Source organism: Brassica napus, chromosome A2, assembly GCF_020379485.1.
Source record: "Brassica napus cultivar Da-Ae chromosome A2, Da-Ae, whole genome shotgun sequence".
NCBI classification, from domain to species: Eukaryota; Viridiplantae; Streptophyta; class Magnoliopsida; order Brassicales; family Brassicaceae; genus Brassica; species Brassica napus.
In genome coordinates this window covers 24,512,364-24,536,790 of record NC_063435.1, presented here as the reverse complement: position 1 = coordinate 24,536,790, position 24,427 = coordinate 24,512,364, and the positions used below count along the sequence as shown (strand labels likewise).

The 24,427-nt window shown below is 28.1% G+C and overlaps 3 protein-coding genes across 3 annotated transcripts; 1 reads left to right on the top strand and 2 right to left on the bottom strand.

The window, feature by feature from the left end:
• Positions 1–2,202: 2,202 nt before the first annotated feature.
• On the bottom strand, positions 2,203–4,865 carry LOC106401485 (ceramide synthase 1 LOH3). Its single transcript, XM_013842014.3, has 6 exons — positions 4,107–4,865; positions 3,420–3,637; positions 3,174–3,329; positions 2,907–3,092; positions 2,642–2,826; positions 2,203–2,557 (listed from the first exon to the last, which is right to left on the bottom strand). The coding sequence occupies exons 1-6, from the start codon at positions 4,242–4,244 to the stop codon at positions 2,526–2,528; spliced, it is 915 nt and encodes a 304-aa protein (XP_013697468.1). The 5' UTR covers positions 4,245–4,865; the 3' UTR covers positions 2,203–2,525.
• A 445-nt stretch (positions 4,866–5,310) lies between these two features.
• Positions 5,311–9,617, top strand: LOC125585039. Its single transcript, XM_048753358.1, has 8 exons — positions 5,311–7,472; positions 7,559–7,673; positions 7,985–8,109; positions 8,467–8,548; positions 8,656–8,767; positions 8,840–8,997; positions 9,096–9,216; positions 9,288–9,617. Exons 1-8 carry the CDS (start codon positions 7,202–7,204, stop codon positions 9,615–9,617), a joined length of 1,314 nt encoding a protein of 437 aa, XP_048609315.1. The 5' UTR covers positions 5,311–7,201.
• A 6,293-nt stretch (positions 9,618–15,910) lies between these two features.
• LOC125580182 (basic leucine zipper 43-like) lies at positions 15,911–19,513 on the bottom strand. Its single transcript, XM_048744323.1, has one exon. It carries the CDS (start codon positions 16,607–16,609, stop codon positions 16,070–16,072), a length of 540 nt encoding a protein of 179 aa, XP_048600280.1. The 5' UTR covers positions 16,610–19,513; the 3' UTR covers positions 15,911–16,069.
• Between the last annotated feature and the right edge of the window lie 4,914 nt (positions 19,514–24,427).

Here is a 24,427-nt window from a genome sequence, read left to right as displayed (position 1 = left end):
TAAGGGGTGAGGTTTAGGATTTCGGGTTTGAGATTTAGAGTTGAGGAGTGGAGTTTAGGGGATATGATTTCAAATTTAAAAAAAATAAAAAAATTTAAAATTTTCAAAAAAAAGTAATACTATTTTTGTCATTTTAGTTTTTGAGGTCTATTTTGGTGACAAAAACTTAAAAATGTCTATTTGAGAGAATTTCTCTAAAACTAATTACTATCACTTGCCAAAAACCCTAAATGATATTACAAATAATAATATATAGTAGCTAATTTTCAAAATTATAAAGTGTAATAATGTTTGATCAAATATTTTATATTTATATTACATAAAATAATGAATAAAAATAATTTATAGAAATCGATATAATGATTCTATATTCATATAAAAATATAATCGTATCTATAATAATAATTAATTTCTTATAAATAAATGCTTTATAAATAATTAGGCTTTAAAGATTCGACGAATTATATTTAAAAGAACATATGAGAACATTAATTATTATTATTTTTGCATTTAAATCAAATAATAAAGTGAATAAGGTAATATTATGATTGAAAATAATTATAAGATGGATTTTTGGTTCACTAATTGTATATTTGTATTATTATTTAGAGCGGGAAATAAATATTTGGCAAAAATATGTAAAAATTAGAAAAACATATATTTTTATTAGCAGCTGCTGATCATAGCAAAAATTTCATTAAAAACGAAATAATAACAAAAATAAAATAAAAGGGGCTGAAGAAAATGAATAATATATGTTGGAGAAGTAAATATGATAATTACATATATAATTTTACAAGCATTTGTTATTACTAAATATTCATCAGTTATTTTTATATCAAATTTATGGAAATTTTATGATATTCTAATACATAATATAAATTTTCATATAATATTTATATCTGCAAATTTAATATATTTCTAACTCACCCGATAAAAAATGCTCTCACCAAGAAAAAAAAGAATGAAGTCTCTTTTTTACCTCTTGATCCTAGTGCTTCTCGTCAATTACTGCAGTTCGAGGAGAAAGCCACATACTTCTTTGCCGGCTGAGGAGAAATGGTGTGTGGCTGAGAAATGGTGCGTTCCCAAGCCTGGTGCGTTCCGTGCTTGTTCAAGCGTATAATCGTATCTTTAATGATTATTAATTTTTTATAATATTTATATATGTTTTTATAAATAATTAGATTTTAAAGATTAGACGAATTCTATTTCAAGGAATATGTAAGAAATTTGATTAAAAGAATTGCACTTAAATCAAATAATAAAGTGAATAAGGTAATGTTATGACTAAAAAAAATTATAAGATGAATTTTTGGTTCATTGATTGTATAATTTGTATTACTATTTAGAGAGAGAAATAAATATTTAGCAAAAAATATGTAAAAATTAGGAAAACATAAGCAAACATTTAATAAAAAAACTTAATTATAACAAACAAATAAATAAAAAGAAGCTGAAGAAGATGCATAATATATATTGGAGAAGTAAATATGATAATTACCTATATAATTTTACAAGTATTTTTTATTACTAAATATTCATCAGTTATTTACATCAAATTTATGTCCGCGAATTCGCTCACAACCACTTAGTTGTTTATTATTCAAACTGAATTATTAAAAAATAAGCTATCATAGCTATTAAAAAAATATTTTATCAAAAATAGCACATAAAAATCAAAATAGCTAAAATAAACTTTTTTAAAGACATTCAAAATAATATTATCCCTAAATTAACTAATTTATATTTAGAGTTTTGATTTGAATGGTAGGTTGGAGCCTTGGAGGCGAAGTTTAAGATTTTTTAAAATAATAATAATTAAGATCTAAAAATAAATAGTAAAACAGATTCATATATTTTTCAGATTTATAAAAAAAATTAATAAAAATTTCGATTCAATTTCTTGTTTAAAAAATAATTTGGTTTTTCTTAATATTTATTTATATTTGTATATTTACATAGTAATGCTATGAAAATCTTTTTATTTTTGAATACTTTTTTGATGAAATATCTTTTGGTTTACTCTTGTGTGTTTCTCTAGTAGAAAAATCATTTTAGAGTTTTTTAGAAGATATTCCCAGTTATTTATGTATTTTTATTTTTAAAATTACAGTAGTAATAGTATTAAATAACTTGGATATCGGATTTAAAAAAAACATATCAGTCGTAGCCATTGAAATTTATCACTAGAATTTAAAATATTAAACTCTGAGAATTATTCACTTAACTAGTCAAAATGTTATGACATTCGGTGATACAAGAAATTGTGTTATTCCAAAATAACAAAAGATGTCCATAAAATAACACTAGAGAAGAAAAAAACAAGTGAAACAATGTCTAAACAAAATCTTGAGAAAACCGATCCAAAAATGCAATTCCCAAAGTTATCCGATCAATTTAAAAAGCGGTTTGTTCTGGTTAAGATCCTCCCCACTTTTAAATTTTAGCAAACAACCAGAAAGATGATGAAATGAAGCCTGAAAGTCCTCTGTTTATAAAAACAGAGTGTCCCAAAGTTGCAATCAATCTTCATGTTCATCATCACTTTCAGAATCTGCAGAAATACATACACAAACTTGGTTAACCATCCAAAACATGCATATCATACATAGTCAAATAAGATTTTCACTAAACATACCGGATCTGACATCTTCGCTAAGCTTGCCTCGATCCTGTACTTGCTTCACAAGCATCCGGTAAATCAAAACCCACCAGAATATGTGAAGCACAAGCAGACAAAACAAGAGAGTGTTGAACATGTAGTAGTAGATCGGTCCTTCGATTGGGTGCTTTTCCTTGTCCACAGTCATAATAATCTGATAGCTGCAACTCACCAACACCTTATTAAACACAAGTCTAATAAAAAACATTCAAGATAGAGAAGTTGTAGTATATAAACAAACCTCGTGCTCCAAAGGATCCAGAAAGGATAGTAAATGAGACGTAGAAGGACCCAAGACAAAGCAAAAAGAACAAACGAAAAGGCCGCTATACCCTCAAATCCACTGTACTTGGACATCTTCCCAACTTCAAGGAACACATCACTCGCGTCATGGAGTGCAAGAACAACAGAACCAGCACGAGAGAATCTAATAAACCAAACAAAAGAATGTAAAGATAGATAGATAGATACCTTTCCTCTTTAACACAATAATATATGTAACATTTACCTGCAGATGTAGGAGAGGACGATGAGGATAACAGTAGTGATATGATGACCCATCGAAACACCAAAGTCTGAGCGTCTTGTTTCCCAAAAGATCAACGCGAAGATAGAGTATGTGTAGAACCCAGCTGTATACATATATAAAAACTTCAACTTTATCCTGCAAGCAACATATAAATAACAAGAAGATGATTTCATTAGTGATCGATCATATCTCTAGCAAAATCCCACCATCAACGAAAACTCTTACTTCATCTGTTGATTAGGCCAAATCTGATCTCCAGGACCAATCCAGAAGTAGAGCGTGTCTGTAAACCAAGGCTCGTTGTATGTCACAGACAAGGCAAGCACCTCAGCTGAGAGGTAGTAGATACACTTCCAAGCTGATTCTTTGAATTTTCTGATTTTCGTCTTCTTGTCATTCTTTTTCGGACTCTGCTTTCCATAAATCAAGAACCTTCCCACTTTCTATTTCATCAACACGGAACCAAACCATAAAAATTAAAAACTTTCTCTAACAATCAACATTGCTAATTAAAATTAAAAAAAAAACAGTATTAAAATTACACACAAGAGAGAGATGCACATACTGTATGTGTGTGTACATAAGGGGTAGTTACTAAAAGTAGAAACGTAGCATTCAAGTTACACATAAAAGAGAGATCTATATATTCATCAACATAGATTGAACAAAAATGCAAAAAAAAAATATTATCCTACAATCTTCACCAACAGTGAATTGATAAGCAAGATTCAATCAGAGACACGAGTCAGTAATAATAATGATTACTCACAAGGGTCGTTACTAAAAGTAGAAACTTGACATTAAGAGAGAGAGAGATGTACATACTGTATATATATACTATAAGATGTCAAAGACATGTACTTTCTGTATTAAATGCGATTCATAGAGACAACGAATCAAAAAGTAATGTACCTCGAAGACGAATCTGTCGAGAAGGAACCGTATCGAAGGGAAGAACACTGCGAAGAGAGGCAAACAGACAAAGTCCTGGTAAGTAGGGAACGATTCGTGTTCCCAGTTGATCGATTTGACCGATTCGAAGAAACCCATCTCGGAAAGTTTCGAACTTTGCAATCAGATTGTCAAATCAGAAGAACCCACATCGGAATCTCGTCGGTGGGTTTGACCCAGATTCGGAGAAGAAAAAGTTTAATCAAATGCGATCGATTGAGAATTTGATTGATCTGATAACGACAATGATGAGATTTTTTTGTTCGGATCGGAACTAGTGGAGAGATTTGTCGCTCTGAGAGAAATTGGGGAGGTTTGTTTAGTTCAATGGCCTTGACGAAACGGAAGGATATCAGCATCCGATGGATCCATATCTAGACGGGTAATATATTTATTTTAATTATAAATATTTTACCAATTATGGTATGTGATTTTCTTTTACAAACCAATAATATTTTAACATAGAAATATTACAAAACAAATAAATTTACTATTTAAAGATATTTCATATATAACAATATTGTTTTGTAGAGAAATTAGTTTTTCAAGGGTCATACTCACATTATATCTTACAACGGTTGATTACATAAGTATTTTTCATGAAATAAAAATATTATATTTTTTTACAATTATTAATTTATTTTTTCAATATTTTCAAATAACATATACAATAAAAAAGAAAATATTTATATATTAGTGACTTCATCAAAAAAAGTTCAAAAAAATAATCATAATATTAAAAAAAGAGCAATTCTCCTAAACATACCATTTTAAAAGTTTTGATCACAAAAATAGACCATACGGAGAAAAATGACCAAAATATTTTATTTAATAGATAAAAGGATCCTAATATCCTAGATATATAAAAGAAATAAAAAAAATTAATTTTTTTTATAGTTTTAGATTATATGTTTTTTTTTGAATTTTTATTGTTTTAGATTATATGTTTTTTTTGAAACACAGATTATATGTTTTCAAATTCGAATTTTTTTATAAAAAAAATTAATTTTTTTATTTTTCAAATTTTCTTTTTGTAATTCAAAAATATTTTTTGAAACTATTTTAGAAATTTCTATTTTCATATTTATTTTTTATTTTATAAATTTTAAAACTCAATCTCAAATCCTCACCCCTTAACTCTAAACCCTAAGGTTTGAATTAGTTAACCCTAAGATTTGGATTAGTTAACCGTACGGATATAAGTGTATATTTATCTCTTTAATAAAACATTTTGGTCATTTTGATTCTTAGAGTCTATATTTGTGACATAAACTTGCTATCCTAAGGTATTTCCCTTTAAAAAAATTAACTTCTTTTTTAAAACTTGATCTCACACAACATAGAATATATTTTCAATGTAATCAAAATATTTTAATAAAATAACTCTATAACTCCAGATCCTTTTAGTAAACCAAAAATATTATAATTTAGTTTGCTTGTTAATTTTTATATTTCTTATATTTCTCAAATTTTAGTTTGCTTGTTAATTTTTATTATATTTGTACAACCTAATATAACCATAATCAAAATATCCAAGTATATCAGAATTATCATGTTTAATATTATTTAAAATAATTGTTTGCTTACCTTTCAATAAATTTAAGGTATAAAATTAATTAGAATTTTAAATTTTTTTATTTATGTTAAATATCGTTATGCGTTATGAATTTTAAAAGTGTATCGATATGTGTTCGTTCATCACTTTATTTTTTAATATTTTTAAAAATCAACATAAATCTAATTATTAAAATATTACGAAAATATACTTACTTAACTAAGATGAAGAAATTAACTAATGTGATAAATAAAACTATTTTGATTTGGCTTAATTAGAATAAAAATAACTATATTTCAATATGAATTTGAAAGAATATCTGTAACTTAATATATTAACAAAATAAGTAACTCAACTAATCTGATTTATTATATCCAAAATAAAACTTCTAAATACAATAAAAAGATATCACTTTTATGATATTATTTTATTTCTTTTTATACATATAGATTGTGGAATGCCTCAATACATTTTAATAAAAAAAAATATTAACCAATTGTTATAAGTTAGTTCTCTTGTAAAATTTATATATGTGCATGATATTTCAAAATACTATGATTACATTTATTTATGTAACTTTTGGTTCACTAACACTTTATTTTATCATTTATATTCCATTCTCAAAATAATATCTATTAAGATATACATAATTTTACTAAATATATTTACATGTCTACCAAAACAACAAACTTAACTGAAAATAACAAAGTTAATCAATATTTTAAATTATTTAGAACAAAAATGTTATAGTTAAATTCAAAGTTGGTGTAATCCAATCTATATAATCAAACAATAATAAAAGGGATTGAGCGAGAGTTTTTAGAGAGTCCACGTAGGACAGAATAATTAGCCAATCAGAGACTCTTTTTTTGACACGTCATTATGACTGCTTTCGTATGGGCTTAATTGTTCAGATTTCGTATGGGCTCTATTGTTTTGTATGGGCTTCATTGTTCAGATTATCCTGCAGCCCATCTTATAATGCCCATAAATCTGATCTCTCTTCCAACGTTGAGAGCTTTCCTCCGACTCTTCCACCTCCGACTTTTCCACTTCATCTTCTCCAACGCCTGCCTTTTTTCCCACTACGTTCTCAATCAATTACACTGTTAAAGATGATCTTCAATGTTGTGATTCATCTTCCCTTTACTTCTCTTATATATAGTTCTATCCCTAAACCTAATTGTACCCTAAATAAAAAAACCTACTCTGCAAAAAAAAAAATCTACGGCAATGAAATCCGCCGTAAAGTCTCAGCTTACCACCGGAAAAGCTCCCCTCGCCATGTATTTCAATGACATCTCTCGAGGACTATCAGAGTCACAGCTCCGATTTCGAGTAATCCACTTTTGGGAGGCAAAAAATATAGCGAATAGGACCCTCATTGGGATAGAGCTCCTGCTCATCGACGAACAGGTATAGGTTCTAATCTTCAACTTTCATTCCATTCATAAACCACCATCCTTAACTTGAATTATTTCAACTCCTGCAGGGGACTGTGATGCAAGGATTTATTTCCTCTTCTCGTGCTCCAACGTACCTGCCTCATCTGAAAGCAGGAGCAACTTACACCCTTCAGAATTTTTTGGCTGCCACAAGCAAGGAGATTTACCGCGTCGCTGATCAGAATTTAACAATTTCATTCTCGAACGGCTCTGTTCTTGCTCCTCTCGACGACATCCCCGTCTCCGTCTCTTTTCCAACCGACAGGTTCAGGTTCCACACACATGAGGATTTCCAAGCTCACCGTGGTCTCAGGGGCGATCTCTACGGTAAAACCTGCTCTCATTTAGTTTTCAAACTGCGTATTGATTCTTATTGGGGCTTCTCTGCTAATTTTCATATAAAAATGTTTTAGATGTCGTTGGCCACTTGAGGCTGGTGAATGGTCAGTCTCTCATTGACCGCCCCGTCCTTGACGAAGCCGAAGTAATCAGCACGCGTCGTATTTTGGTTCATTTGCAATCAAAAGAGTATGTGTTTCATTCGTTATAATTTTGGCTCGCTGTCATCTCCAAAAAATTAGCTCGCTGTGATCTCCAAATACATGTTTAGTATTGTTTCATGTTTTATTTTATATGAGATTAGTAATATGATCGCTTTTTGTTATTGAATTCAATATATCTGATAAATCATACGTTATGTTTTACAAAATAAATCAGCTAAGTTGTGTTAGTTTGGTGATAAAATAAAGGTTATATATTGGGCTGACGCTCTAATGCACTGCAAAACTTACTCCGTATGACAGCTTATTAAATATTTCTCTGTTTTATACATTTTACAGTGAACCTGTTATGAAGCTCTACCTTTGGGACCAGGCTGCAAAGGACTTTTACAAGAAATTCACATCCAGTGAGGACACTCCCACCGTTCTTTTGGTCACGACCGTTAACCCAAAAGTTATAGCAGGTAATCAGTTACTCCCTTTTCATCACCGAACAAAACAAACAATTAATCCCTATCATCACCGAACCACTAATAATACAAACATTAACGTTTTGCCATGCTGTTTGTCTTCTGTCTCTACTGTTTACTTATCAAGTTATCAAACACGTTTGTGATCCAATATAATTAAAATAACCTGGGTCAATTTTCTCAGGTTTATGATCCATCCTTTATCAATTACAATTTCATTACAATGTGAATGCTTGATTGTTTCAGAAAGCATTAGGTTGCGTTTGTTTGCTGTTGTGTTACTTTCCGAACTTTCAGACATTCATGATAGTGTCACTAACGTGTGTTTTAATGTGTTAACCACAAGAACAGGTAATTTAGCTCTCAGTTCGATGGCCTCCTCCCGTGTCTTTATAGACAAAGATATTCAGCCCACGATTGATTACTTCAGCTGGTTAGTCACTGTAGAGACAACAGTATTGTGTTTGTCAACTCCAATTAGTGTTCTGTTCAGACTCAATTGAGTGAGCCTTCAATCTCATGTTTTGTAAATTGTCTCAGGTTGGGTTCTAACCCAGAGATTGCAAAGCGGGTAAATGCAGATGAGGTTACTAGGTCTGAGACAATGACAATTGGGCAGATCTATGCTTACATCAAGCAGGAAAATGCCAAGGTAAAATACAAGCTCAAGATAACTCTGTGAAAAAAATATTCATGTGATTCACTTGCCTTTAACCTATTGCAGGAAGCTTCTTTCGACTGCATAGCCACAATTGATGATGTTAAGCGTGACAGTGCATGGTACTATATTGGCTGCAGCGGTTGTCAAACAAAGGCCACCAGAGGTCCTTCTTCGTTAATGTGCGCCAAGTGCGGCAAAACTAATGTGTCTGGTGTAGCAAAGTGTGCATTCTAACCTCCCAACTTCATGTTTCATCTTTCCTTTTTTCACGATCATGTTTCATTTTCTACAATTTGATTTCTATTTCCTTTTATTTCAGGTATCTCGCAAAGATCTCTGTCTATGACAAAAATGACCAGGCTGTTTTTGTCCTTCTTGGTGATGCAGGAAGTGAGTTGACAGGAAAGAATGCGGCAGAATTGGTTAACAACTACTTTGAGGTACCTAGCCATCAACTCAAACCTCTCCCAGTTCATCTAAAATTAACTTTATTCTTCCTCGAATGTTTTAGGCTAATCAAGACCTTGGTGCTGGCCATCAGATGCCTGTCCCCCAAGCATTACTCGACACCATTGGCCAAACACATAAGTTCAGGGTCAAGGTGTCTAAGCTCAACTTGACAGGCAAGATTCAGGCCATAACCGTTACGAAGATTGTCTCATCAGAGGTTCTGCCACCTGTGCCAACTCCAACTGAAATCCCACATGATGTGGAAGATGAAGTTGCCTTGCCTTCTGCAATTGTCATTGATGGCTCTGGATTCAAAGCTGATGATGCGGACGGAAGTACCAGCAGCATGGATGAATCACGCAAGGCTAAGCGTCCCAAACATGGCAAATAGAAATTATGCCACTCATTTATACATGCTAAGTGGTCGCCTTTTTTATTTCAGTTTGAGTTAAGACTATGCTTTTTTTTGGTTATTTTAGACTTTGCGTCTACAGAACAACTTCGTTTTTTTTTTGGTAATGCCTACTGTCCTTCAGATGAGTCTATACAATTGAGGCAACACTCCTTCTCTGATAAATTAGATACATAACACGGACATATATTGCCTTAGTAATGTCAACACTAACGCAATCAAAGTTTTAAAATACAATTCAAGTTTGAATAAACTAAGCGATATAACATTAAAGCAATGTTAAAAATATATCACCGACCAAAAAACATTAAAGCAATGTTACAAATATATATCGCCTACCAAAAAACAATTTACGCTCACCTCCAAATAAAAAAATAGAAACATAATATTTTACAAATCGTAATGTACCATAAATATTCCACCATTAGACGAACGTGATTGACAGCATAAATTTTGCACCCAAACATTAAGTCAAACCCAATTGTTTTGATAAAATCTTCTTCCGAAAAAACATAAAAAATTAATTATACTATGTGTTTTGCCCATACTTGCGGGCTTAGTAATTTTACAAAAACTTATAAATAGATTGTATATTATCAATTCAAAGCCATTAGAATAAATTATTTTATTTTTATTATGTAAAATAAACTTGAAAAAATTTATATACACATAAAAAGTATATAAGGATTTGTATGGATTTTTAGAATATTGTTATGTGAAATATTTTGGGATGGCATAATCTATAATCTTTTTAGATAATGATAGTTATCAAATTAATGAAAATCGTTTTTATTTATAGGTAATTATTTATTAACAAATATAATCTAATTATTTATTAAGAGATAATTACTTTAAACGTTCTAATTTTTAACGTGAGTGCGAAAAAATCATTTCCAAAATAATAGTATAAATATTTTAGAATTATTCGCCATTTTATTTTCAAAAATTATCACAATAAATAATTTTGATAGTCCTAAGAAATTTATCATAAATGATTGATGATTTAATATATGTATATATATATATATATATTAAAATAGAACCAGTTTAATATTACTAAACCAAATATAATATAAATATATATAATATATATAATATTTATATTACTAATTTAAATATAATATAAATTCAAATATCGTATTATTGTTAATTATTTTTAATTATTCTAAACAAAAATACTGTCTCAAAATAAAAATACGCAAGTTTAATTCAATTTAATAATATTATAGGAAAAATCCGGGCGTAGCCCGGAAAACCCTCTAGTAATATACTAAAAAAGGGATATAAGCTCCTTTTAGAGTGTCCACATAGGTACAAAAAATCATCCAATCAGAGAGTCCGAAATTGCCACGTCATCTCATTTATTTTTTCGTAAACAATGAAAAAACAATGCAAAGGAAAGGATCGAACCCAGGTTATTATGACATAAATATATGACAAATACCACTAAACCATTGAAACTTTCTTGAACACATATACAAGAATAACTAAATATGTAATCACAAACTCCTATGTACATTTACAATAATATGGATTCAACTTTCAAAACTCCGATACTTTGTTTTGTAAAAAAAAATAAGTAAGTGACTAAGCTAATATATTCTTTGAAAGTGTGAGAATATTGATAAATATGAAAATATAGATTTTTGTTTTCGTGACAAAGTTAAGAATTTTGTAAAAGTAAGTTTAACATATAAATTTTCGTGACAAATATGAAAAAACATAGATTTTTGTACAATTTTGACAGAACAACTCAAAACATAGTTCTCTAATATCTTAATAAAATATTATTTAAGGATGCAATAATTAAATATATCAATTTAATAAATTTTGTAATTTATAGACAAAACAATAACACAACAAATTTTGAAACATTTGTTTAACCTATCGATTTCTTTTCATGAGAATCCAACTAAACAAGATAAAAAAACAATTAGATTTATTTAATTACCTTTATTCAATTTTGATTAATTTCAAATTATAATAATGTATCTTTTTGAAGTTACAAAAAATATATTCTTTCTTTATTACACTAGCATTATATATAGATTCCATATACACAAATAAATATAATATAACAACATAAGCTTGCTTTTCCGATTCATATGAAAACTTTTTAAGTTATCCACCAAAGCAAATTAATTAAATCAATCAAATTGTTAGAATACAACAAATTAATATATAATTTTATTTTAAATTAAATTATTTAAAAAGTGTATTTGCATTAAAAACAAAATAATAAATAAGTAAAACTTATTTGATGGTAATTTTATGACATATATATATATATATATATATTATGTGAAAGAAATATAAGCTTAATATGAAAAAAAAATCTTAAATACAAAAACCTCTAAAATTAACAAAAAACTAATAAAAATTAAACTATGATATCAATTGAAAGCTTCTTAGACAATATTAATAAAATATTTAAGCGATAATTAGACAAATTTGATTTTTTTTGCCAGCCAAAAGTTTATTATTAATTAACATCAATTATTTCAAGATGTTTTAGAGGACTTAAATGATATATGAACTATGAATAGTAGTACTTTGTAAAGTTGACTTAGATAACACATTTGCACATCATTTCGAGTCCTTTTTTATGTCTAAATTCAATTTCTTCAGAGCAGTTATTCCACAAAGAGATCGTATGAGATATTGTTATGATATTCAGATTTGTTTCTTGACTATTAAGAAGATTGATAACTGTAAAAATGTCTCATTCGAATATTATATGTCTATAACCGAATCTCCAACATGAGACAACTTTGTTTAAAAAGTAAATAATTTCATTTTTCTTATATTATATAATAAATATATATTATTTACTGATAATAAAAACATAGTTATTCATCTATCACAAACATATATGCAAATATGTGAATCAAGTACAACAATCAAACAACATAATGATTTTCACAAAGAAAATTTAAAAAATATATTTATGTTAGGTAGTCTTATTTTATATTCTTTAAATAATGTAATACAATATTATACATTATTTTTTTAGAATTGAGAAATACATATATATCAGTTAGACAAATTAAGCGATAATTAGACAAATTTGATTTTTTTTTTGCCAGCTAAAAATTTATTATTAATTAGCATCAGTTATTTCAAGATGTTTAAGAAAGGATGGACAAAAAAATAGGATGGACATAAATGATATATGAACTATGAATAGTATTTTGTAAAGCTGACTTAGATAACACATCTGCACATCCATTTCCAATTCTTTTTTATGCATAAATTCAATTTTTTCAGAGCAGTTTTTTCACAAAGAGATCGTATGAGATATTTTTTGATATTCAGATTTGTTTCTTGACTGTTAAGAAGATTGATAACAGTAAAAATGTCTCATTCAAATATGATATGTTTATAAGTTAGTCCCCAACATGAGACAAGTTTGTTTTAAAAGTAAATAATTTTATTTTTCTTATATTATATAATAAATATATATTGTTTACTGATAATAAAAATATAGTTATTCATCTTTCACAAATAACTATGCAAATATGTGAATCAAGTACAACAATCAAACAACATAATGATTTCCACAAAGAAAATTTAAAAAAATATTTATGTTATGTAGTCTTATCTTATATTATTTAAATAATGTAATACAATATTATACATTATTTTTTTTAGAATTGAGAAATACATATAATATCTTATCTGCATGTAGCGTGGTTAAAAAATCTAGTATATTTAATAACCAAAACCGAGTAGATATTACATATCCAAAATCATGTCTGATTAAGATAATATAGTATAATTTTATTAATATAAATTGTACATATAATAAATAATGTAAAATTAAAATTAACGAACTATTATAATATATTTATTTTATAAATATTTTTATCCATGCATGAACAGAGAAATAAACACAAAAGAATAACATAAATTTTTCCTTGTCTTCTATATTTTTTAGCAAAAAGTGTGAATTTCCAATATGTTATCCAATGCAATTTTCTTAGATAACAATGAGGTTCACTGCTAATTTATAAGATATCGATGCAATTTTCCTAGATAATAAAAACTGGTGTTTTATATGATTAGTAACTCATATAGTTAATACTCCCTTCTTGACAAAAAAACACTCTTCTGCATAGACACGTAATAGTAGTCTGTTTTTAATTAAACATAGGTTTTGTAAATTATTTTGGTCAATGAAAATCCTCTAACCAAAAAAAAAATGTAAATTATTTTGGTCAACATGATTATCTACAAAACTCCAAGTTTCCAAAATATATATATATATATATTTGCAAAGAGTTTTGGTTTGGATTTTTATTTTTATTTCATAAACAAATATTATTTTATATTTTATGGTAAAAAATAAAAAAATTGATTTTATCTCGTTATTTAAATATACTAATTTAATTTTTTTTAATAATATGTAAACAAAATCTAAAATAAAAATTTTAAATAATTTTTAATATATGTGAAAACTTTGAAATAATATTATTTGTGAAACCGGGGAGCAGGTAATACACATTTTAATAGTCTCGATTCTCGAAAACGCTCTAGGCTTCGATATTGTTGGCAGGCACTAGCACCCTCCGCCATTCTTTTGTCTTCTTGCGTCTCCTTTTATAGAATTTGTCTTCTTTCATTTCAATTTTTTTTTATATTCAGCAATTACTAAACACATAATTGAATAGATCTCATATTAGACAACGTAATGGGAAAGGGTCAGAACTTGACCATTGAAAAAGTCACCGGGCGTATGGCAATAGAGACATAGAATATTGTTCAACTGTTGGAATTATTTTTAAGGGTATATCCATCCCACTCAATTTTTCTTCTAAAATAAAGTAAAAATAAATATAAAATAAAAATATTTCAACTCAACTTCATATCTTATTTTATAACGGAGTTTACTCTATAAATAAAATAATTTCTTTTTTGTTTGTTCATCACTCTATTATAAAGTGAAAAATAAAATAGGATCAAAACATTTTTATTTCATATTAACTTATATTTCATTTTTTTTAAATAGAATTTTAGGTTAGAGCATCTCTAACATCGAGTATCGTTGTTGAATGTAACGATCGTGGTGTCTACTGTGTCTAGGTCCAAACCGATTCGTAACTACTATTCATATATTTTCTATATAGTAATTATCTACAGATAATTCGACCAAATCCTAAGATGTATGATTCCGATGGGTTAATAGTTAATACTTGTCGGTAATAGCATTAATGTTATGAGAATAAATATGTGAGTTGCTAAAAAAAAAAGAATAAATATGTGAAACTTGTGGCTGAAAGTTAGTGCAGTTTATAAACTTTTTTCTTACTGAACTTTTTCACAGTTTATGAACTTGTGGCTGAAAATAGACGACTATTACCCATATGTGTGTTTAAGTAGGTGAAAAAGTTAAACCTGGAAGAAAAAAATAGTAGGTCAAATAATAGTGCTCAAGTTTAGCATAATAGTAATGCGCCAGGTGAAATTCAAGAAAACATTCTTGGTGGGTTTGTCGCAGTCGGAGTGATGATATAAACGGATAAAAAGGTTTGGGAAAAAAAGTTGATCAAAGCAATAAGAAAAAGAAAATCTGATGATTAAGTATTTGATTAAATTACAAAAGTAAAAGAAGAGAAGAAGGGCCACCATTTTAGCAATCTTTTGTTTTATTTCTTGTTCGCTATGAATGATTTCAATGCAGGGATGTTCAGTGCAGTATTATGCGGCAAACAAACTCTCCCAATATGTTAATAGAGGTCGTTATTACTGGTCTTTATTTTTTTTAACTGGTCTTTATTTTTATCATACCACTTTCATTTTTTCTTGTTTGTAACTAAAACAGTGTTAGATTATCTAAGTTTTTCTTACTATTTTGTCTTTTGTTACTCTTTCTAGAAATATCTTACGTGTTCGAAGTATTAATGTCAGAATATATACTTCAAATATTATCTTTATAGGGAATATGATGAGTTTAAGTAGATTTTCCAAGTAAAAATAACATTGATTCTAATATTTTTACATGGCGACATAATATATATGAGTGAAAAATAACAAATTTTACAGAATAGTAAGGTGTGAAATCAAATAACCGAAGTCACATAACCACGTAAATCTTTTAATATTTGTTGTTTACAAATTCTAATTAATGGAAATGTGGAATGAATCAATTAGAATCCGGATCTGCAGGGTTGTGGAATCTATTAATACTTATTAACGTTACCCGGTATGTCTACGATTATGATTACTCCTAAGTTATAATAATGTAAAAATAAAAAAGAAGAGAGAGTAGATAATCGCTCAAGAACTATAAGTTATATTATCTAACTTCAATATATATAGTATGCATACAATATAATATACTAATATATGATTATCACCAACTTTATATTCGAGAAAGAACCAAAACCCAAAACCCCATTGATCTTTTCTGTTGATACAAAGAAACCACAATCTCATTCCGATAACTTTCTTACAAAGTTGTTGTCATCGTCGCTGTTCTTGTTAGATTTTAGTTCACATACAAGTTGTCGGAGTTCAGAAGCTTCTTCTTTGAGTTTAGAATTCTCCTTCAATACGCTATCTTGAGTCTCCGATACACGGTTCAGCTTATCAATAAGACAGTTGTTCTCGTTGCGAAGCCTTATCACCTGAGACCAGAGTTCATCAAGATGTCTCTGTTTCCTCATCCTCGACCTCCTAGCGGATTCTCTGTTTGAAAGCATCCTCCTCTGTTTCCTCTCGTCGACTATGATGATGCTCTGATGATGATGATGCTGATGATCTTCATCGGAAGTTGAGTTGTTGCCCATCATGAGATCTTGACGGATGGATGATGATGAGTAGTTGTTGTTGATGAGATCATTTAAGTATGTTAAGGAAGAGGAAGATGTTGGAGATGAGGGCATATTTATTATGTTGAATTCCGTCGGGAGTGTTCCTAAGTTTTCCGGCGATAAATATTGATAATATCCGGTGATTTCCGCCGGAATCATTGATGTATTTGGTTTCTAAGAGTAAGAGATGAATATGAAAGAGTTCGTATACTTAATTTTATTTGTGGGAAGAAGTTGGTTTAAAGCAAGAGGACGGGTTAGGAGTGTTTTATAATGTTGGAGAAATAGAAAAGGAATGCATCATGGACAAGTGGGTCCAATGGATAGTGTGTATATTATTGTAGAGCGTATTATGCAAAAAATCCTTTTTAATCATAAATCCTAATTTATTTAATCAGAAGAGTGAAAAAGAACCATACAAAATTACATACTCATAGATCATTTGAATAAACGGCATATTTTACGTAGTTTCACAGTTTTTGAAGGAAATTATTTGACATAGTTTCACAGTTTTTGAAGGAAATTATTTGATTACTTAATGTTCAAAGCTTCGTCTCCGAATTATCCCTCATTCATATCTTCTCTCCCTTATATTGCATGCGTTGTCTCAGGTAGGTTATTGAAGCTTCTCTGATTCTCCTCTTGCATGTACCATGCGTGTATGGCCAGTTCTAGGCAGGGCCAGCTTAACACTATTATAAGTTTTAAGGTAAAAAAATTGTTTTTACTCTCTAAGATTTATATTCATATAATGTTTAAACTATTTTTAAATTTTAATTAGTAATATTTGTATATTTTGTGATACAAATAAAACTATATACATATCAAATATTTTTGGGCATTTTTCAATTTTATTTATTATATTTATGATTTTTTTATATAAAAATATTGATTTATAAAAGAAATTAGACTCCTTAACTATTAATATACGGGAAGATACGGATTTGGATCCGGAGCACTCACACCCTTTGTCTTCTACTTAGCCGGCCTTGGTTCTGGGTAAAGCAAAATGGTTTAACCCTCAAATGTTTTTAAACTAACAATATAGATAGACCATATGACGTCAAATTCTAGTAATTTTTTATTCAAATTTATTTTAAAATGTTTATGATCCTTTAAATTTCGAGATGACCCTGTGTTGCATCTTTGTACGCGGTTTTAGTTAACCAGGTTTGTGTCACCTATTTGCTTGGCGTTGGAGATTTCTTTGGAGAATTGAGGCTGTTTATTGTTCCGGTTGACGTTATGGTTGTTTTGGTTTTGTGATGTTATCTTACTTGTCCTTCTTGGTTTGGAGAATTAAGTATTGTTTTTAGTTAGATTAACCATTCTCGCCTAAAATGGGTTCTCGCCACTAATTTTGTTTGGATATATATGTGAAGCTTCCTTTTACTTTTTTTTAGTTGGTGGATGCTTTCTATTTCAAGTTTTGGTTTTAAATACTTTTTAATATGTTTTTCGCTTTCAGTTTATAACTTTCTTGTTTTGCCTTAACCTTTAAAATGGTTCTTATTTTGATATTTACCATGTTGTATTCATCAACCCTATAATTGAAAAACTTCTTTGAAAAAGGTATGTGGAAGGCAAGAAACTGCCCCTTATACACAAACCTTCGTCTAATCAGCCTCAATGATCAACATCATGTGACTCTACACTTGGTTTTCAGTTCATTTTTTAAAGAAGTATATATTAAAAAAAGATTATTTAGAAAGAAACAAAAATCGTTCAAAACCCTTTTTGATATATCAAATTGACAGTTCAGTGGAAAATACTATAACAAAATATGCAGAGAGATCTACAGAAAGAAGCGTTGGCTTGTTACAAGAATTTTAGAAAGATGCATCTGACCATCAATAACACTTAGATTCTTATCGAATGTGCGTGATACAACATATGTCAAATCTACTATACCTTGTTTGAAAAATATTTGGATGCTTTTCTTTGAGAAATATTGTATGGTTTTTTCTTATTCAAGTACATACGTTCAGTTCATAACTATACATATACACAAAATAGACGTATCTACTACGAAGCTTGCGAAGAGCGAACCGGAGTTTAGTGGCTAACATAACCTTTTTAAAAACATCTTATTGTCCAAAGAAAATTAAATATATTTGGACAGAAACACGATATAATTTGATAGCTGGGTCCTGAAATTTGTTATGAGTGGGTCCAAACATTTTCTAGTGACCACTCGTGGCCAATAATGACCAACTAATGCACCAAATAACAATTCAGCAAGACATAACTTTTTTTTTTGTAACATCAAGACATAACTTAAAACCATTTATTTACATGCTTAACTTCTATTCTTGTTATTTTCTCCACATTAAATATAATCATTTAAACCTACATAATTATCTAAATGAAGAAAACAAATGCAAAATGTCGAATAAAGATGATCAATTTTATCTTTTGATTATGTAGATTATGCATTAGCATACACGTAAAGTTTAATTAAAGCTCGAATTTGTAACTTACAAGTTACAGATACACTTAAATATGTATGTATGAGAATATATTCTTATAAACCTTATACCGCCTAAAAGAATTTACAAAATCTATCTTTTTGAAATAAGAATTTTTAAAATAAGTTGTCGTTGATTTCCTAAAATATACCGTAAATTTCCTAAAATTTGTGTGCTAGAAAATCACATTAAGAGGTCCTAGTGGAGAATGCTAACTTCACTGGAAAGTTCCTATAGCAACAAGAAAAGAAATACATCTCAACTACAAATCAAATTGCGACGATATATGATCATTCAAAGGGCGTTAAAGAAGAAGAGTGTATGCAAAATTTTGATATTTTGATGAATTATGTATGACCAGTCCCCACATAATTTAAAGGGCTTATTTGCTAAATAGCCAAAAAAAATAAAATTAGATTTTTAGAGAAAGATTAGAGAAAGATAGGAAGAGAAAGTAGGAGAGAGAGGGTATTTTTAGTTAGTTAGTGAATTTTGTTTTTTTTTTGTGTCTACTGGGTGCAATTTCTCTAATTTAAAACACTTCCACATATTTTTTTTTCATGATCTCTGTTGGTTATTTTATATTCAAGATTTGTAATCTTATCTTTATTAACTATATTAATTGACTGAAAAAGAAATTGGGATATACAATAATATGATGATAATATTAATCTTGGTAGCTCCATTTTATCGCTTATTCGCTTATAAACATCTATCAAAGGCTTGTTTGCTACCTATTGGTTTCAGTCTCGATCGAACTCAGAATCATTTTCTATTAAAAAGTATGTTTTTTTTTTGAAGAAATATTAAAAAGTATGTTGCTACAATAGTACTTAAACAATTAAATTAAGGTAGTGATCCACTCGTGCTTTCTCTTCCAACACTAATTAATTAATTAATTAATTAATCACTTAACCTATCTGTTTAGATTACGTAAGCCTTTCTGTAATCCATATTTTTCATGGACGCGTATCAACCCCACTAAATAAAAGTTAAAAATGCGAATAATTTTCTGAGTTTTGGTTTGCAGGTACATTGATCAGATCATATAATTGCAGGATTAAATTGTACTTAATAATGAATGGTTTGATAATCCCGAGTATCTATCTCGAGTTGCTTTCTTCTTTTTTATAACCATTGGAGGTGCAATATATCGATACGTCTCTATCCGTTCGTATTCATATGATAAAATATTATAAGGCTTCGTACGTCCTCTTTTCATATAGTTATTTTACGATTAAGGAGAGCCACATGAAATCATATATAAAAATAAAGAAAATTAGATGTTATATACTAATCAGAGAAATATATCATTGGCACTTTTTAACCTAACTTCTGTCAAATGGCGTCAGCAAATGTCAACTTCGAAGAATATAATTATATGAATCTCCATTTTCGGATTTGAGGCACTAATTTATACTACTCCATTTTTATTATAAACATTTTATACATTTTATACCCATACAAAACATATGATTAAAACATATCAGAGTTAATATTATTTTCTTTTTAAAGAGCACACCAAAATTTTACTTCATACTTTATTTAATAGAATATAAAAATTTATATTCATAAAATAAAATAAAATTATTTTTGAATTTGCGGGGAAACTAGTTAATCATTATAGTCTTGTAAAATTTCTTATCTATAATTATCATATCTTATATATTAAAACAGAAGTCACAACCTTGATTCATGTGTGATCTTAAGAAAAAAATAGACTTAATGGACCTATTTCTAGAAAATCATATTACTTAATCTCTAATCTTATCATTATTATTCTTAACTAATCGATACACATTTGAACTTCCCTTTAATCTTTCACAATATTTACACCCAAATACCATTGTGAATAATATTTCCTATTTTTTAAATAAATTTAACGACATTAAATAATTTCCTAAACTCAGCACCACTTCTATCGATTTCTCACACCACATTTAATCTATTAACGTTATTTGGTCATCTTCCTCATCCGACTCAGTCAGAGCTTCATACCAAAGCATCCTAAAAAAATAAAACCATTTCTTGATTTTTTTTTTGAGCACTAAAGTTCAACAATAAAATACAGATCTTGATCATTTTTTTAATCATACCGATTATCATCACAATGCATCAGCAAATTTATTGATTATAACAAAGTTTCATAACACATTAATGAAATTTTGGTATTTCTCTTTATGGCAAAATTTCTCTATAGATGAAGAAGACAATAGATTGGTTTGCTCCCTCTAAATTAATTGTCTTTCAAATAACCAAAATCAATAAACCAGAGTCATCTTCTCAAAATAGAAATCTAATAAATAAATATATTTTATTAAATCAAGATATATTACTTGACAAAATCTAAGGTTAACAAAACCGAAATCTACTCACATTAATTCCCACTGATATAGGCATCCTAATAAACTAATGTATCTTCCAAAAAACTTAATTACGTGATTCACTCACATTAGTACTTTCCTTATCCAATAAATTCTAACAATATAAGGATATCAAGGAAGTTTAAAAAGGGGATATTAAAGATGAGTGATAAAAGTACATTTTTGACATCCCATTGATTTTCTTTTAATATTACAAGTAGGTCATTACCATTTAATTTTAATTGTGATATAATTTATTTAATTTAAGCAAAAAAATATTCTCATATTAAACGTTTTTGAAAACTATTTTTGGACCTATTCATGTTGCCTAACAACTATTATTGAATAATTAATGATGCAGAATTTTCGTAACTATAAATTTCTTTTATTATTCTTATTAACTTTTCATTTTGTGTATTAAAATATCCATTCAAAATAGATAGTCAATGTATTTATTTGTATGTATATTGTTAGTGACACTTTTACTAACAACCTAAGTCGGACTAAGTTATCATACGAAATTGAAGTTTAAGATTCCGAACTTCATATGTAAACTTGACTCTATAAATCAAGAATTAAATAAATTATACACCGTCATGATATTTTTTGTACTAGATTCTAGCATATATATTTTATGAGTATGGGTTCATTCTTAAACTTTTTTTTTAATTTTCTAGCTTACATAGAAAAAATACAATAGCAAAAGCTGCAAAACTATATATGCTAGACGCAAATTATTTCATATTTAACAACTCTTTAACTAAAAATTCAATAAACATATAATAAACCAAAAATTCATGATTGTACGTCTATATAAAGCGTATTTAAGATTTAATTTCAAACTATATCTTTAATATTTTTTTTTTATATAAGCAACTACTATATCTTTAATCAAAAAATTGTTATCAGCAGGATCTTATTCTAGACAAAATGTTCACATCTAAACAACCTTTGATGATGTTTGCTTATTTTAATATCTGAAAACTTTTTTTTTCCGTTTTACAAAAGAAAAAGAATTTTTTTTAATAATACCCGTTGAGAATTTTTTCATGATCATAAATTATTTATTCTAAATATTTGTAAATCAATGTATTTTCTAGATTCCGATCTTAACAAATGGTACAAAACTATTTTTTAGAATCTATAGTTATTAAAAACATAGGTACAAATTTTGAATTATTCAAAATTATCTTAAAAATAAAAACCGAACCAGAACTAAATTGAACTTAAAAATTTATCAGGTTCCTAACATTTTTATTTGAACCAAGCCAAAAACTAAAATTGTCAAATTAAAACCAATCCAAATATAACCAAACTGTTTTTATATCTTTTGAACTGAAAGACTGAAAAAGCAAAACCACAACTGAACGGAAGCCAAAAAAAAAACAAATTTGGTACTGAACCGAAAATAAAATGTTCATACCTAAAAATAAAATGTGAATTAATAAATTATCAATAAAAATACTCTCGCTTTCTAACCGCGAGTCAAAAATACTACCAATCTAGAATTAAAAACAAAATATTTATATAAAAATAAATAAAACAAACATCCTTGCGCGGATCGAGATCTAGTATTAGTTATTACACAATTAAATGCATATTAGGGAACAACAAGCTTATTTGATTTTTTTAGTAAAACATTTTTATTTGATTATTGAATCCTTATTGGTAGATATTTCGTGTATATACATATTTGTAGATTTTTATACTAAATTCATCCAGTCGGAGGTTTTATCAAATAAATCATCTCTACAAAAATAATTTTTCTTATCGACGTGATCATAAATTTTATCTGAGTAACTATTTTTTTATTGACCTAGTAATAGTTTTTTCACATCTATCTAGAATATATCCATTTATATTCCTTTTATCACTAGGCAAATCAATTTCCACTTTGTACTGTACATCTGAAAAGAATCATGCATCTGTATTTTCAGATGAGCCCATACATAGTCATATTATTACGTATGCACACATACGTATATATCTTGAATACACACATATATATATATATATATATATATATATATATAATCTCGAATCCATTAATATACAGAAAACATTTATAATGTTCTTCAAACCTTTTTTAAGATGTTCTTCACAGATGTGATCTCAATCTAGATAAATCTCTTGTTTTTATCAATCAAAATTCATGGATGTTCCTTGTAACTATGTGGTTATAGACTTATAGATGTCTTTAGGCTCGTAAGAATCGATCTCCTAACCACATTAACATCTCAAGGAGGAATTGACCTTTTTTTTCCTACTGTTTATGGTTGAGTGGTATCGTGAATTTGGAAATGTGTTAGTATTTTGAGTTCAAAACCTATCATTTCAGATATATCTATTTGTGTAGTTAGATGATATAGATATCTAGTTCCCACATTGCAAACAATTAAGTCTTTCTAATGCTGATAGACAGACTCTCAGAAAATTAGTTGGTTGAGGTTCGACTCGTCAGATATTCTTGATTATTAAACAACAAAAAATCATCTCCGCCACAAAAATAAGAAATTTGGATATATATCTGTTTTGCATATTTATTTTTTGTTAATTTTTTATGATATTTGTTTTTGCGTTGTAAAGTGAAATTTATTCCGATATCATTCCACGTTAGAGATGTTATAACTAGAATGCAAACAAATCAACACAAGTTAATTATAATTTATGTTAATTCAAAAACTATTTGGCCTCTAAAGACATCCACATCAATATTTTTCACATGATTTCTAATTCATAAAATAATTAAAATAACTAAACATTAGAAAAGAATATCTGAAATTTCTTACAAGAAGTACTATTAAAAATCTGACAATTCCCCAGTACACTTATCCTTCAATAAATGATTTAGTCTACAATTATCATTTAATAAATGATTTTAATTATTTTGTCTACACAGATACTGAAATTTTAATATTATTGAGACATTTGGATTATTTGTATCCTAATTCTACCATTAATTTAGTGATACTCTAAGCTATCTAAATTAATATAGATTAATATTTTTGGATTCATTTTATTTTACTAAACAGATGTTGCATAACATATGTTTTAATATTATTGCTATCATAAAAGCTACCATTGATGAACTCACCAAGATCAATTCATTTGATCTACAGTAGAAAATCCATAAATAAATATTCTAT

What these genes read in the sequence shown, in the direction of transcription:
- LOC125585039 (XM_048753358.1), top strand. Translation starts at nt 7,202, where the DNA reads ATGCAAGGATTTATTTCCTCTTCTCGTGCTCCAACGTACCTGCCTCAT. An exon ending in ACGATTGATTACTTCAGCTG is followed by an intron (nt 8,549 to 8,655) that starts GTTAGTCACTGT and finishes AAATTGTCTCAG; the next exon opens with GTTGGGTTCTAACCCAGAGA. An exon ending in AATGTGTCTGGTGTAGCAAA is followed by an intron (nt 8,998 to 9,095) that starts GTGTGCATTCTA and finishes CTTTTATTTCAG; the next exon opens with GTATCTCGCAAAGATCTCTG.
- LOC106401485 (XM_013842014.3), bottom strand. Translation starts at nt 4,244, where the DNA reads ATGGGTTTCTTCGAATCGGTCAAATCGATCAACTGGGAACACGAATCG. An exon ending in TCGACAGATTCGTCTTCGAG is followed by an intron (nt 3,638 to 4,106) that starts GTACATTACTTT and finishes TTGATGAAATAG; the next exon opens with AAAGTGGGAAGGTTCTTGAT. An exon ending in GTCCTCTCCTACATCTGCAG is followed by an intron (nt 3,093 to 3,173) that starts GTAAATGTTACA and finishes TTGGTTTATTAG; the next exon opens with ATTCTCTCGTGCTGGTTCTG.
- LOC125580182 (XM_048744323.1), bottom strand. Translation starts at nt 16,609, where the DNA reads ATGATTCCGGCGGAAATCACCGGATATTATCAATATTTATCGCCGGAA.